The 17,246-nt window shown below is 31.2% G+C and overlaps 1 protein-coding gene across 1 annotated transcript; it reads right to left on the reverse strand.

Moving 5' to 3' along the window:
- Nucleotides 1-8,581: 8,581 nt before the first annotated feature.
- On the reverse strand, nt 8,582-15,470 carry LOC131016167 (protein DOWNY MILDEW RESISTANCE 6-like). Its single transcript, XM_057944794.1, has 4 exons — nt 15,045-15,470; nt 14,714-14,961; nt 9,371-9,695; nt 8,582-8,943 (listed from the first exon to the last, which is right to left on the reverse strand). The coding sequence occupies exons 1-4, from the start codon at nt 15,243-15,245 to the stop codon at nt 8,695-8,697; spliced, it is 1,023 nt and encodes a 340-aa protein (XP_057800777.1). The 5' UTR covers nt 15,246-15,470; the 3' UTR covers nt 8,582-8,694.
- Nucleotides 15,471-17,246: the final 1,776 nt, after the last annotated feature.

Consider the following 17,246-nt stretch of genomic DNA (forward strand, 5'->3'; position numbering starts at 1 on the left):
TTTTCTTGTTTTGGGATTATTGGGGGTTGTTGTGACATCAGAAACTAAATCATTTATTTAAAATTAATTATTTTAGATTTTAATTATCTTTAAAAAAATTTATTATATGTAAAGCTTATAAATTGTCTAGTCACGTCATTAATTAAATGAATAAATTTGAAAATTTTTAACTTTAAAAATAAAAAATTTATTCTCCAAATTTTTTTAATGCAAATTTGGGTTTTAGATAAAATATTTGCATATTGGATCTTATTGAATACTAGTAAATCCATTCGTGCGATGCACGATAAACATCGTAATTAATTGATATATTTAAATAAATAAATATTAATATTAAAAATAATTAAAATGTAAATAAATTCAAAATATATTTTAATAAATAAATAAAAATTTCATATAATTAACATAAATAAAAAGTTGCAGAAAGTGTGAGAGAAAATAATACTACTATATTTTATATTTTAAAATTTTCATATTTATTCTTTTTAAATTCATTTTTTATGATTTTTATACCATATTAAAGATCTTTTCACAGACTTAATTTAATATGCATATTGAATATTTTTTTCATGAATCAAATTTGACGATATTTAGGAAAAAAAAATTAATAAAAGAGAAAATTTATAAAAGAAAAGAGAGAAAAAAAAATAAGAAAAAAATTGGTAGAAGAAGAGAGAGAAAAAAAAAAGGAGGGGAAAAATGGAGGGAAAAACTCTTCTTTTATATTATTAGTATGACGCTCGTGCGATGCACGACCAATGTTAAAATTGAACGATATTTTAAATAAATTATACATATATTAAATATAATTTAAATATAAATAAATGCAAACATAAATCTCAATAAAAAATTGAAGTTATGAACAACATAAGCTCAATAAACACATGAGTTTGAAAACATTTGAATTTTCAATTTTTGAACTACCAATTAATTAATTATAATTGATAAAAATGAACAAATATAAGTTTAACCTTTTTAGTAGCCTTAAATTTTTATAATAGAAAAAAATATAAATAGAAAATATTAAAAATAATTTCTAACAATAAAATAAAATAAAAAAAATAAAAAAAAAATAGAAAAGGGAATGAATTGGAAAAAAAAAAATGAAGAACCGGGGCATTTCAAGAAAGAAGATAGGAGAGAGAAGATGATAGATGAGAGAGGAGAGAGAAAATAATAATTTTGTGACTTTAAACGATAATAACTTATTTCTTTTAAATTTATTTTTTTTATAATTTTTACATCAAATTAAAGATCTTGTCATCATCTTTAATTTAACATCCATATTGAATATTTTTTTATGAATCAAAGTTTATGATTCTTAAAAGAGAATAAAAAAAAAGCAAGGAGAGAGAAATTTTGGTGGGAAAATGCTTACGTTGAACTCATCTTTTATATATTACTAGCACTTGCACTCGTGCAACACACGAAAAATATTTTTATATTTTATTATATATAAAATTGATTATCATTTTATTATTATACAAAAATTCTAAATATAATTAAAAATACTAAGATAAATATATTTTAATTTAATATAAAAATAATAAAGAATAATTCATATTAATAAAAAATGATATTGTGAAAAAAGAGAATAATATAAATTAAAAAATAATTGAAAAAATAGATTTATTTAAAGAAAAAAGAGGAGAGATGAGAGAATTTTCTTAAGTTATAATCTTTAAACAAATATAATTTTTATATTTTAAATTCAATATTTACATAACATATATCAAATTTAAGCTCTTGTCATGATTTTTAATTTGATATGCATATCAAATATTCTATAATTAGTCGAATTTCACAATTTTAAAAAAGAAATAAAATAGAAAATAAGAAGTTAAAGAAAAAGAAAAAGAAAAGATGTATAGCTTATAAATAAACCTTCAATTTTATTGTAACTACAAATTGTCACTCAATTTTGAAATTGATTTGAAATCAATTTGAAATTGAGAACTCCCTTTTTAATATAATATAGATATAGATTAGGTTGATTTTACATGATTCTTCATACCGCTACATACTTTACATGAGCACCACTCACATTTAGCATTCGTTAGCGTTACCTTTTTTGTTATAGACATTTTTTTTTATTCTAATACTTTATAAATTGTTATCAAGATCATTAAGTTACATAAAAATCAAATGAGAATGGATAAATGTTGTTAGAATGGAGAATAATTGCATAAGCCAATATATATGTTGCATAAAATGATTGTAATTTGCATAAGTTGCTTGTAATGACTGCATAACAAAATTCAATTAATTAGATAAAAAATTTGCTCCCTCCAATATTCAAACCCAAGTAAAAAATTTATGCAGTATTATACTGCAGCTTATACAACACTATATAGGGCTTAGACTTATGTAATCATTCCCATTTCTCATGAAAGATAACATTCTCATTATAACCCATCCATATATATATATGAGCCCATAAATTTTCAGATTTTATTATTAACTCCCTATATTCTAGCTTTTAATATTCAATTGAGAGTGACACGAATTTTAATAATTTAGTTGGATGTATTGTAAGTGGAATAAGATATTCATATTTTATGTGAGTCTTAAAATAATTAAAATGAAGTAAAAGTCCCAATTAATTTTATTGAAAATAAAAATAAATATATAGGACATTTCAAAATAAAAATATGAATATTAAAAGTTGGGGCGAGAGAGTTTGACGTGCTATTTCCTGCTTCAGCCACCCAATCTGTAAAGACACGTTTCATTGCAGATTTGTCTCAACCTCGTTTTTCTATTTAACCAACCAAAAAAAAGCAACCGACAACCTTTTTTGATAGGGTAAATATCAGTTTTTGACCCATCGTTTGAGCGTTTTCTCAAAAATATCTCACCCTAAGCATAATTACAAAATAGTACCCATCGTTTCACTTTTTTCTTATTTATGACCCACAAAAATAATCCGGCAACCGATATATGATGTGTTCCGGCCAAGTGCCAACATGGCAGACACGTGGAATTAAAAAAAGAAAGAAAATAAATCATGAAAATCCACGTAATAAAATAACACAACTCTTCTTCTTCCTCTCATTCCCCTTCATTCAAGCCTAACTTATTCAACCCACCGCCATGGCCGCTGCTCATCACCTCCACCTCCTCCTCGCCGTGGATCTCCCCTCGCAGCGCAGCGCCTCACCATCGCCCTGCTCCGCCCTTGCACTTGCCTCGCCGTGGATCTCCCCTCCAACGGCATCCAACTCAGCCCCTCCGCCCCCTTCAACATCACGAGTAGCAACTGCATCTTCTACCTTAATTTCTCTGATTCAATCCTCAATTCGCCCCTCAACTGCACCTCCACCAACCTCTGCCATGCCTACAGCAACGCTACGGCCAGCCCCTCCGGGACGGCGGGTCGACCACCGCGTACCAGATCTGGGTCAGGGAAGAGGGCTGCTGAGCCTATCGGAGCTTCGTGAACCTCGATCTCGTGCTGCCCGTCGACAGGTGGCTGCAGCCCGCGGTGGAGCTGCTCTGGCTGTTGCCGCCGGAGCCCACTTGCGTTGTGCAGGCGAGGAGGAGATGGAGGTGTACCGGTTGAGCGAGAGGTTTGCAGTTGTGGAGGTGAAGACAAAGAGCGACGAATCCAGGTTGTGGAAGGACAAAATTAGGCTGCTGCTTCTGCAGGAGCCCAACCCCAATCTCAGGAGGCCATCGTTCCCAATGGACTGAAGATTGCCAGGATTTTCCCGAGATAGCCCCAAATTTTTCCGGTGATGAAATAGTGAAGGATATTGAGCAGTTTCCAAGAGGGGAAAAGGTCGGCCAACTCGAAGCCTCCGGCCATGGCGACGGCCTCCTTGAAGAGGTGGATGTGTTTTTGGTGGTCTTGGTGTTTTGAGTCAAGGTAGGAGGAGGAGCAGGAGGCGCCACGGGCCCCCGATGGTGGCCCTCGCCGGAGATGGAGGTAAGGCAGAAGATGAAAGGAGAGAGATAGAGAGGGGGTGACGGGGCAGAGCAAGGGAGAGAGATGGTGCCATGGTGGAATACAAAACTCCATTTCTTTAGTTTTTTTCTTTTTTTTTTATTCCACGTGTACTTCCAGCATGGCGTTTGACTGGACACGTCAAATACCGGTTGCCGGATTATTTTTGCGGGCCACAAATAAGAAAAAAATGAAACGATGGGTATTGTTTTGTAAATATGCTTAGGGTGGGATATATTTGAGAAAACGCCCAAACGATGGACCATAAACTGATATTTACCCTTTTTGATATACTTATTAAAATTTGAGTCATCAAACTTGTTCAGCTTATTTTCTGAAAAATTATAAAAAAAAAAAAACAAAAAACAAGCTTTGTCCAGCAAGTTTTCGTCTCTAATCTTCGTCTCTGATCTTTCACATTCAGTGCTTCATAAAACGGCAATTTCATTGTTAATTACTGTAAACTTCCATAATTTTATTTCAATGATTCTCGACATTTAAAACCAGGTCCTCAACAGTCAATACCTAATGATAAAGAAGCACACACATGCCTACACAAATCTGATGCCTTCAATGAAAAAATCATCTAAACTAATCGCAACATAAGAGAAATTAAAACCGTAGGAATTAATCGATCGAGACGGTCATATGATGAATGTTGGTGGAGGGGGGCTGAGTTGACGGCGATCCAGCCCGTGGATTGATAGAAGGCGGCGGCGGAAATCTCAGGGAGAGGGAAGCAAAATTGAGAGAGAATGAGGGTGAAGGTTTTCTGTGAGTCTTGCGGCAGAAGAGAGAGAGAGAAGGGAGGGATGTACGTTTTCTTTTTTTTTGGAAGAGAATGAGTGATGGGCTATATTTTGGGGCTTTGCTTTATTTATTAGCATTGGGCTTCTTTCAATTGTTGGCCTGATATTAATTTTCCAGATGTGGGCTATTTTAGGTTGAGCACCAATACTTAAAGGTGATCATGGGTATGATAATTAAGAGGTTGGGCTTGGTTATTATTTGAGAATTGAGCTGTAAGTAAATATCTTTATTTATTTATTTTATTAATTGAACTAGTATTTTTAAAGGTTTTATAAAAATAAATTCCTAAGTATTAAATTATTTTCAAGTACATTTAGATCCCTATATTTTATTATTGAACTATATCTGATTAGGTGTGACACAACTAATACATGAACTTTAATTTGAATTACTCAAGTTAGCCATCAAGTTCAAGTTTCAAGTATGAGATTTATTTAAATACATGTTGTGGTTATTTATTACTCCCTTCGTCCCATTACAAATGTTCCATTACTTTTGGACACGCAGATTAAAAAAATATGTAATTAGTAATGAAAAATGAATGAGACATTTGTAATGAACACCCCATTTGGAATGGTTTGAATGAAATCCCTCGCATATGGTGAGATCTTAGATTGATTTGTAGGTGTTGATTTAATGTATCATATGACTGATATGTAGGTGGAGGGGAATTTTTTTACCTGAGTTCAAATTATAGAGGGAGAGAAAATTTTACTCCCTCCGTCCTACTCCAATAGGTTCATTTCTTTTGGGCACAGAGATTAAGAAAACTTACTTTTTAGTAGGAAAGTGGTGTGGTCCACACCAATTAAGTACAACTTTTTTACCCAAAAAAGAAAATGAGTCTATTGGAGTGGGACGGAGGGAGTACTAATTTTTTGAATATCGTTATTCAGCACTATATATTGGCTTATTCATTATTCTCATTTTCTCACAAAAAAAAAGAAAAAAAAAAGCAACATCACTAGAACATAACCTTATTCATTATTCTCACTTTCTCACGTTCAAGTTTGATTTGTATAGTATCGAATCGAATCCCGAACTTTGTTTATCGAATACTTTGAGACTCAAGAACTTAATCGAGCCTACACGAACTTTCTAAATTTATATTTATGTTCAAAAGATTGATTATTTTCTTTTGAAAATAGTTTATTTCATTCAAAATAATAAATACATTAATTATTTTCGTATTACAAACAAAGTTTATTGAAGATTTAATAAAAGTATTATTTTTAGTAGATAAATATAAGTTGTACCTACTAATAATTTATATTTTTTAAGCTGAATAAATTAACGAACGTGATCACGAGCCGAATACTACCAAGCTCAAGTTTAGTTTGTTTATTTATCGAACTTCTCTAAATGAACTTGAACGAACTTTTTTGAGCCGAGCTCCGAATAATTTGCAAGCAGCTTGGTTTGTTTACAGCCCTATTGTGGATGGACCAAAATAACAAAAGTAGAAACGATATCCGATATCATGGACAGAAGGAGTATATATATATATATATATATATATATATATATATATATGGAAGGGCTAAAATAAAAGCATTTCTTAAGATATAAAATAAGAATCATTTTCAGCCTTTAGATCATCAAGATCTACGGTTGATTCGTAATCTTGTTGGATGGATTTATGGTCATGAGTTCAAATCCCAAAGGTAGCAAAAAATTATTTTTCACGATTCATGCCTTTATACAACGAATTCATACGTGTTCTACATAAAATTCATACATTACAAATTGCTCTAGCCCACCCCTATATATATATATAAATCAATCTAAAAATATATTATAACTTTTATATTTTATATTTTAAGTAGGCATATCCATTGGAACTCTTCATCACATAAATTATGTAAATTTAATAATTTAGAATTACAATATAAAGGATTACTTAATAGTATTATTAGAAGTTTAATTTTACTAGAATCATTCGAATTAAAATTAATTATGTAAAGATGAAAATTAGAAAATAAACATCACGACAAAATTAGGTTATGCTTAATTAGTTAAAATTAACTTTTATATTAAATTTAAATGAACTTTTTTTTTTGAATTCTATAACGTTATACTTTTGAAAAATGATTCAATAATATTGGTTCAAAAAATATATTAAATGATAAATGTTTCTATAAAATAAAATGAAATATAAATTTACACTCATAAAACAGCTAGTCTTGGGTGCACTGTGCGACGGGTCCGCCCCGACCCGCGCTCGACCCGGCCCGCATTCCAGATCTGAAATCCTGAATCCTAAATTATTACATTTGTTTATAATAATTATTACTTTTAATAAGCATGAGATATGCATTTATTCACACAAATGTATACTTATATAAATATAAGTACTTACCTTCATTTAATATAAAGTATTATATTTTCTAAACCCTAAACTCTGTAAACTAAACCCTAAACCCTAGACCTGAACACTAAACCCTAATATGAGTATTTACTTTTAATAAGCATAAGATATACAATTGGTCGCACAAATGTATACTTATGTTAGTATAAATATTTACCTTCATTCAATATAAAGCATTATACATATCAATAATTACTTTATGTTACGATAATAATTATTTGATCAAATAATAATGTAATTATTTATGCTTATTAAAAGTAATCATTGTTATTTTTTATTCTCGGTCTTTTTGTTGCTGACCTTCGTTTCTTTTTTGTTTTGGTGTCTTGTTTCGTGGTTTGCTCACGGCGACGGCGTTTCACCGGCCGTGTTGCTGCCCTTCGTTTGGTTGTTTTTTGGGCAATTTGGCGACGGCGTCTCACCGGCCTTTTGCCCCGGTTTGGTTTGTTGCTTTTCTTTTTGTGGGAAGAGAGCCGGGTTGATTTGGGGACGATGGTTAGGCCGGAGTTCCGGAAACTTACCCTGCCGCTCTCTTTCCCTCGTTGCTGGTCGTTAGACGGGTACTCTTTTTCCTTTTACGGTTTTTCCCTTGTGGTTTTCCGTAAAAAGGTTTTAACGAGGCTCGGCCCTTAGTCTGCGTTCTTGTGCTTTCAGGGGTTTCTTAGGTTTTTTCTTTTCCTTTATATAATATCGCAAAAAAAAAAAAAGTAATCATTGTTATAATAAAAAGTAATATTTGATATGGAGAAATGTAATGTTTCAAAAATATTATATTAATTGTAATTATTGTTGTAATAAAAATTATTTATTATTATAATAAAAAGTAATTATTATTATTATAAAGAAAGATAATGTTTTTAAAATATTGCATTTTTCACAATATTGAAGTTAACTACTTATATTAACATAAATATACATTTATGCGAACAAATGTATATATTATGCTTATTAAAAGTAACAATTATTATAAACAAATGTAATAATTTGGAGCACGGATTAAATCCAAGCGGATCAGGGTTTCGGGTTTGGAGCGTGGGTCGACCCGTCGCACAAGATAAATTGCGCATAAAAAATTATTCATTAAAATAGTTTCTTTTTACGTGCTAATGCACGTGATCTCTACTACTAAAAGGAAATGTATGCTAATAATGTATCTATATACTTTAAACAATCGAAGTATAGTTTAATTTTCAATGCAAACATCTAATAAAACTGCTTTCAACAGGTCAAGACGAATCTTCTACATCATCGTGACCGCATTTCCTATGCATCTAAAGATGAATTATTACATATCTTGCTTGTGGAAATTCTTAATTATGTGTATACATGCAAAATGTTGACATCTTCATAAATTTTGATAAGCTGGCCAGAGAAGTTAAATTTTGAAAATTTTCTTAGCATGTGGCCATTATCTATATATAGATACACTAAAAGATCAATACTGCACAACAATACGATAAAGATATAACATGAGAGTGGACATCCTTAAACCTTAATGAATTTGTTACAACAAACGTTATTGGAATAAGGCTAAACACATTTATTGTAGAGATTGTAGGACATCAAAGTATCATTCTTGAATCTTGAAAAGTTCCAAGCAATGACCCTCATCAAGGTTTCTGCTCCAGAATTTTTCATAATACTCTGCATAAGTGTAGTCTCTATAAATGGCTTCTGATGGGTCCTTAATGAGCTGTGATGGAGCTTTGATGACAGCGTTGTTACTAGGGCACAAGAATGTAGCTATCGAAATTCTTGCTTTCTGGGCGTTCACTACTGCTCTGTGCCACGTGCTTTTGTATTTGGAGTTGCTCAACGCCTGTTTGAGAGCATTTAAGTAATTCAGATTCTCTCAACGCCTGTTTGAGAGCATTTAAGTAATTCAGATTCTATTATCCTATTAGGGTGCGTTCTCTTTGGTTGTAAATTTATTATGAGAAAATGACGGATAAACAAAATTTCACCCTTTAAATCCTTCGTTTCTTTTTCCACATTTCCTACTTGACCCTTACTCATTCTTCATTTACACTACAAATGAGGGATAATATTACCCCTCCAAAAATGGTGTGATAATATTATCCATCCATTGTAGTGTACATGAAGAATGAGTAATGGTCAAGTAGGAAATGTGGGAAAAGAAAGGAAGAATTTAAAGGGTGAAATTTTATTTGTCATTCCTTTTCCCATGATAAATTTACAACCAAAGAAAACGCACCCTTATAGTATGAGTATGAAATAGAAAATACCTGGAGTTGATCACCAATGTTGACGACAAATGCATTTGGGAAGGGCTTGACAGACAACCATTTTCCATCTTTGAGCAATTGAAGGCCCGTTACCTGCGTGTCTTGGAGGAGAATTGTGAGAGTATTGGGATCTGTATGGGCAGGGAGGCCGAATGTGAGTTCGGGCTCTGGGCAAGCTGGGTAATAGTTAATTGCCATGTGCTGTCCCGCTTCGCCTAAACTACTATTTATGTACTCTTTTTCAAGCCCCAAACTCTCTGAAATCACTTCTTGCAATCTCAGCCCCAGTTTTCGGACTTCCATGCTATAATTGCTCACAATTTCCCTAAAACAGATCAAACATTATTTCTTTCATTTGGGTCAAGGATAATTCCAAACAAATATTATTATCATAGCTCTTAACATGGGGATGTTAGCTCAAGGTAAATATCAGCTAGTCTTTCAATTTTATAATAATGTTTCAACATTTATTTAAATTGCAAGTTGAAATTTAGTTTTAAGATTTTTTTCATAAATATGTACCAATTTCATGTCCACGACACTTCAAATGTCACTTGACATGTCATTATTTTGGACTCATGTGAAAAATATCAAAATATGTAGCGCTTTTTTATGTGGGTTTCAGGTATTATTCAACTTGATTGGACATCGCGTACCCTATACCAGAAAAATAGTTAACGGGGTGGGGTTGGGTCGGCTCGGGTATTATACGTGTAGAAATTTCAAGTATTGGGTGTTGTATATTTTTTATATACATAATATGTAATTTTAAATTGAAAAAACAATTGGAAAAAATGAAAGAAAACTCTTGATGGTCTCTCTCTCTCCTCAGATCTAACGAAGAGGTGATGGTGTGAGAGAAATGTGGAGAGGTGGTGGCATAGGTGTTTTGTAAAGAGAGAAATGCGGAAGAGAAGGGCATACAGATGAGGCTAGCGCTGGCAGAGGAATAGATGGGTGGTTGGTAGAGAAAGAGATATGGAAGAAAAAAGAGGCGGCGACATTCTTCCTCACAAAGGAGGATGTGGAGTGGCAGCGGTGATCCCCCAAATCTGAAAAAGAGGCGATAGTGGCGACAATGGATGAATGGTTTGTTGCGAGTAGTAGGGTAAATCGAGTTAGGGTGGGGAGTGGAATTTAGGGTAAATCGGGGTTGAGTTTTTGGGCGGGATACCTAACTCATATCTAGTACACACTGTATAGATTATGTACTTAACGACGTGTTTTCAGTTTTCACATCAAACTTTGGTGTGCTACCTGAGTTTTCATGTATCTACAATATTACTTTAGGATATAATTAATACTATTGAATAATTTCATATCAATTTGTTGCTTCGTCGCATAAGAGTGCATTTTTTTTGTGATTTTAGTACATTTCATAAGAATGAGCACTTTTTATTTTTAGACACTATCCCACCATAATACGAGTCAGATGATTTTTTAGGACAATAATTTAAATTGATTTGGAAATTAGGACAATAACTTTTGGACTTGTAAAAATAGGATACTAATTAATAACTGTTGCACCCGTAGGATATTTATGGGCCAATTATCAAATTTTCGGACTTTTCGCATAGACCAAGCACATGACAATCCGCATGTAGGGGTTGATTATGTGGCAAGCACGTCATTTTATGGCTTGACATGTGCTTAGTTCGTGCGGAAAAGTCCAAAAATTTGATAATTGACCCATAAATATCCTGCGAGTGCTACACTTATCAATTAGTGTCCTATTTTTACAAGTTCAAAAATTATTGTCCTAATTTTCAAATCAACCTAAATTATTGTCCTAAAAAATCCTCATAATCCACCATAATACTATAATAAAATGGGTCTCTCTCTACCACAACACACTCTTCTAATATTTAAAATCCGTGTTATTAAAAGATATGTACACACTAACGAATAGAGTATAAAAGATTGGGACGTTATTAAAGAAGATTTCGTATATCAATTTGTTTGATGTTTATCATTGAGCATATTTAATTATTTGATGTGAAATTATGCATTTTGTATTATATTTGATCTTAATATGTCATGTATCAAAAGAGAATCAAATATTGAACTTTCTTTCTCGTATCAAGAGAGAATCAAATATTGAACTTTCTTTCTCGTGTGTAGTAAGTAAAACTCAATTTGAAATATTAATATTTGTATGATCTATTATTGTCATCAAAAGAAATATTTGTAATATATAAAATACATTTTCACGAAAAATATATGAATGTCAAATATTGAATAAACTATAACAAGATGTATTATTGTATAAAACAAAAGAAAAAGTAGTATTATATAGTAATATATGACAAAAATCCACAATAATCAAGTAAGCAAAATATATTGACGTATCAATGATCATATATATTTGGTGTGGTTGTACTGTCAACTTTCAAATAAGGATATCTTACCAATTGAAAGAATGAGTTTTCAATTTCATAGGTGAAAATAACTGGTTGAGCATATCGTCATTTAAAATATAGCTTTGCTTACGAAAGTCTAGAATCCTCAAATATTCTTATCTTTCTAGATTAGTGCTATGTGATGTCCCTCTCACTGTTCAAGTCAAGCCCTTTTAGTTGAAAAGAGATACTAATAGAGACCAAATCAATATAAACTTTTAAAATAAAATAAAGAAAATCATAAAAGAGAGATATCCTCTTAACATCGTCCGATCGACATATCAAAATTATTAGACGGACACAATATTTTGTGCTTCGAATTTAGTAGATATAATTATTTATAGGAAAAGAACCGTTCAATCTCTTTTACCAGCCGAAATCTAGAAGTGCTGATCGAGATCCACACAAGCAATTCTAATCTTTTTATTTACTTGAATGATTTCAGATGTCTAGCACATTCACACCCAAGAACGAGAGTCAAGTATGATTTATAAAGGGTTAATTGCCCATAAAATACTAAATACTGAACTTTCATTTAATTCTGGTTTTCCACACAAACTTTGAACTGTAGCGTGATAATTACTAAACTTTTGATTTTATCTGATTTTGCTACTAATCCAAATTCCGGCCAAATACCAAGTTAATAGTATATAATATGGTGTGCCAATTTTGACGTGACGTATTTATTCTTGCGTGACATTAGTTGGCAAAATAGTAATATTTTTTATTTAATTTCTTATCAATAAAAAAAAGAACACAACGTAAATAACTCAAATTGTCAATAATTTAATATATTAAATCAAATAATAGTATTTTTTTAAAGTTGAATTAATTAATTGAATAAATTTAATAATAGTAAGGGGATTCTTCGAATTTAGGCGTGTCAGCCAAAAAATATTTTAATTATCAATAACTTAATATATAAAAAAATTTATTTAGCTAAGTAGTAAAGTTTATTAAATTTTCATTATCTTAAAGATTAATTTTTTTTATAAACTATATATATTTATACTATTTGAATGACTTCTATTTTATATATTGGAGTAATAAGTTGTGTAGTAGTGAATTAGAAAAAAAATGATTTAAACTTGAGAATTAAAAAAATACTATTATTTGATTTGATATATATTAAGTTATTGACAATTTTGGTTATTTGCTTTGTGTTCTTTTTTTATTAATAATAAATACATCACGTCAAATATTGGCACGTCATATTAGCCTGATATTTGATCGGAATTTGAATTAGTAGCAAAAACAGATAAAATCTAAAGTTTAGTAATTTTCACGCTACAGTTCAAAGTTTGTGTGCAAAATTAGAATTGGACGAAAGTTCAATATTTTATGAGCAATAATCAATGTGTAAATATAAAATCCTTACGCGGCTAATATTTTAATTCTAAAACCAAACGCGTCTTTCGAAATAAAAATAGTTAACGTGTCCAACAGCAAGAGAATATTCTTACGTTTGATGGCGTCACTCGATGACGTCAGTCATGAAACGTCATAAAAAATCTAGTAAATATCTTAATTTCCCCAGAAACTCTAGAATTACAAAATCGAAGCTCGAGAGGCGGTTCTTGGAGAGAATAATAGTGTAATATCGTATGCTCCCCCGTCCCTCAAATAAGTTCCTTTTTTTTTTCTTTTTTGGGATGTCCCCAAATAAATTTTTCTTTCTTTTTTTTCATTTTTGGACAACTACCTCACAACTAATAATACTCCCTCCGTCCACGAAAAACATGCCACTTTGCTTTCGGCACGGGTTTTAAGAAAATGTGAGTAAAGTTGGTAGTGGAGTAAGGGTCCCACTTTAAATGTGAGTGGAGTTGTGTGGACCCTACTACTAAAAATGGAAGTGGCATATTTTTTGTGGACGGACGAAAAAGGAAATTGTGGCATATTTTTGGTGGACGGAGGGAGTACTTTATTTATTCTTATTTTCCATTTTTTCACCACTCTCAATACTAATTATATCATTTTTTCACCTTTTCACTATTTTCAATACTAATTATAATATATTTTTCTCCACTATCAATACACTTTACCACTTTTCTTTAAAACCCGTGTCATCCCCAAAGAGTATATATATACATCCCTTTTATTTTCTGAAATTGATTATGTTTACATAACATATATATGTAATCATGTGTAGAATACTGAATAATTTTCCTTTCAATAACACTTATTATGAAAAATAGTTAATACAAAAAAGTATGAGAATAATAATATTAAGTACATAAAATAATTCCCATAAAAAAAGTACTCCGTATAAAATAATATTAGGACGGTGGAACTGTGTGCTCTATGTCAGTTGATTGAACAAAAGCAAGGGAAATTTAGCACTGCATGTGACAAAACTACTTTCTCGAAGAGGCACATGGTCCATCAAGCCCAACTTGCATTTTCTATTTATTAACAATATTAATTCAAGGTTGACAATTCCAGAATCATGTTCCAGAGTATTACTACAACTTTTTATTCATTAATTATTGCATCCTACTATTACTAAATTTAAATCAACTTCATATCCACGTAAGCAACTTCAATTCTATAATATATAATTAGAATGACGTCTTCCTTCAACGTACCATTCTCTATACTCTGGGAGTTTTCATGAACAAAAACCCTAATATCACAGTGTGATCACTCCTGGTATACTCTCATATTATCGTAAAAAGTTTATCGTATACTTCATTCATCCACAAAAAATAGAGTATTTTCATGTATAAATTGTACATGAAAGCACTCTATTTTTCGTGTACGTTAAAATACTTCAATTTTCTTGGACGGAGAAAATAGTTTTTATCATAAAGTTTCATCTGCAACCAAAAAACAAGAAGGAACCTTGCCATAGCTTAGAGAAATCTTGATTAAGTTATTTGATACTCGATGATGAATTATATCAAGTTAAACATGAGAGAGAGAGAGAGAGAGAGGTAATTACTTGAAAGATGTAGGGTTTGTTGGCCATTCATTGACAAACTTGTCCAAAGGGTGACAATGGAGCCTAAGATAATCTCTCCAATTATGAATCTTCTCCTTTTGAAGATTAGAGCTAGTGCTCAATCTTGTGGTTTTTGTGTGGTCATTTGAGTACAATTTCATCTTCTCCTCAACAGGCAAATGGAAGAAGTCTCTTGTCACCTCCAACATTTTCTCCATGCTCTCGATTGCCACACCATGGTTTATCACCTACATTTCACACACACAAATATATATAAATAAACAGACAAATTAATCTCCAAAACAATTACAACAATTAATCAATTAGTGACCTGAAAAAAGCCATAGTGTTGACAAGCATGAGAAATTTGTCGGGCTATGAGAATTGGATCGGCAGAGCCCAAATCAACGATGGGAGCATTGAAAAAGTCTGCAACTTCAGAAAGTTTGGGCCTTTCGGGCTCGGGCCGGACGTAGCTTGCCGGAAGGGTGGAGCATCGGAAACCATTAGAGACTAACAACAGAGTTTCCATTAATATTTATACATATATATATATATATATATATATATATTGGGAAACCTAGGTGTGTGGTGTGTGTGTATATATACACAGAGATGTTTTCGAGAAGAAGTGGACTTCGGAAACACTAGGTCGTCTTTTAATAATGTAGTACTTGCTTAAATACGTGGATTACGCATCTATACACACACACTCGCACATTTATATAATGAGAGATATGAGTATGGTTCATTGATTTTGAGTCCAACTCATTTGATCATGATCGGAGTTTTGGTACGACACTTAGCTAATAAAAATAGGTTCCCATAATTAAAGATAGTTAATGAATTATGATTCGTATAAGAGACAGAATAAAAAGATGGATGATAAGAACGACAGTGAAAGTGGGCCTAAGCCTTAATTACAGGTAGGCACAATAGTCACTATCGAATTAAATCACTTTGATTATTTTAAACTAAATTATCATTTCAAGAAAGGCATAATTCAATATATTTTCTAGTATCATCTAGTGGCATTTGCGAAACTGAAGATCGGAACTATTAGATTTACACTAATATTTGTTAGAGGTCGGGTGCAACTGGTTGCACCGTGCAATCGTGCAACGGGTTGCACCTTTACTTAAATCATGATCTGTATCCTAACTTAAATGCATATTATGATCCTAATCGTATAAATAATATTATTTTAGATGCGGGTCAATCCGATTGCACGGTGCAACTGGTTGCACCTAAATTTTTGTGTATTTGTTAATGAGTATATTATTGCTATCCACAATAAATGAAATGATAATTATTTAAACACAAATACTCTTGTGCAACCGATTGCATCGTGCAATTGGTTTCCAGAATGACACTACTTCATTCGGAAAATGACACTTGAATAAGTTGAAGTAGTGTCATTCATAAACCAATTGCACGGTGCAACCGGTTGTACGGGAGAGTGCCTCTTGTTTGAATTGTTAATTGGCGCATAAATACACTAATTTTGAATTAAAGTTATTTTCTAATATGAACTTTAAAGTGTAAAAAAAATATACCAATTTATTGATTATAATAATTTTAAAACAAATTCTATTTTCAGTCAAATTAAAGCTTACTTGGCATGTCAGAATGTTGATGTGGACAAATCGAATTGTAGTAATTTTAACATAAATTCGAATTGTCAAATTATATTAAATTGTAAGACATTTATTTTGATTCGTCTCGAGTTGCATCTATGAAAGTAAATAGAATTAATATTAAAATTACTATAATCAATAAATTGATGTATTTTTTTTATATTTTTTAAAGTTCATGAAAATCAGAATTGATCCAAAATTAATGTATTTATGCGTTAATAACCATTTTCTAATTATACAATTTGAATAGATTTATCTAGTACTTTTTCCAATTCAATTTTTTAATAAAAAAAAATTTCTCTATATTCTACCTGCACCTGTAACTCAACTTTATTTCATAAAATTTGCATTTTATCAATGACACAATTCAATCTAAAATACTTATCAATAAACCATTCATTACATACATATAATACATCTACAGAATGATGATATGTGTCAAAAGAAATGTTAAGAGTAAAAATTATGAGCTTGTGACCAACCAACCAACCAACTCAACAACTGATGATGAGGTTAAATTTGTTTACTCACTGTTTTTAATTAATTATTTAATATATTTTAGAACTGATCAGTAGGAAATGATTGTGAATAAAATTAAACTTAATTTCCAAATTGAATGTATTTTTGTGGGCCAAAATAGTTGATTTACTACTGTTATGGAAACTTATTGTATATATATGATTCTAAATTTGGCATCATATTTAGATACATAACGAAAGCAGTAGGGTTTCAGAAACAATTTTTTCTAAATAAAAGGAAAGATTTCGAAATAATTTAGAAAATTTAAAAGATATAAGATCGGGCGAATAATCTAGTAAAACTTATTTGAATTACCAAACTTTATTTTCAAGAACACGGACAAATATAAAAATATTTAAATCAAAATCTATATAATA

Source organism: Salvia miltiorrhiza, chromosome 3 (genome assembly GCF_028751815.1).
Source record: "Salvia miltiorrhiza cultivar Shanhuang (shh) chromosome 3, IMPLAD_Smil_shh, whole genome shotgun sequence".
NCBI lineage: Eukaryota > Viridiplantae > Streptophyta > Magnoliopsida > Lamiales > Lamiaceae > Salvia > Salvia miltiorrhiza.

Bases quoted from the DNA above. Each gene is read 5' to 3' on its own strand.
- LOC131016167 (XM_057944794.1), bottom strand. From the start codon at position 15,245: ATGGAAACTCTGTTGTTAGTCTCTAATGGTTTCCGATGCTCCACCCTT. The intron at 14,962-15,044 runs GTCACTAATTGA...TGTGAAATGTAG, and splicing joins AACACTATGGCTTTTTTCAG to GTGATAAACCATGGTGTGGC. The intron at 9,696-14,713 runs GTAATTACCTCT...GATCTGTTTTAG, and splicing joins ACAAACCCTACATCTTTCAA to GGAAATTGTGAGCAATTATA.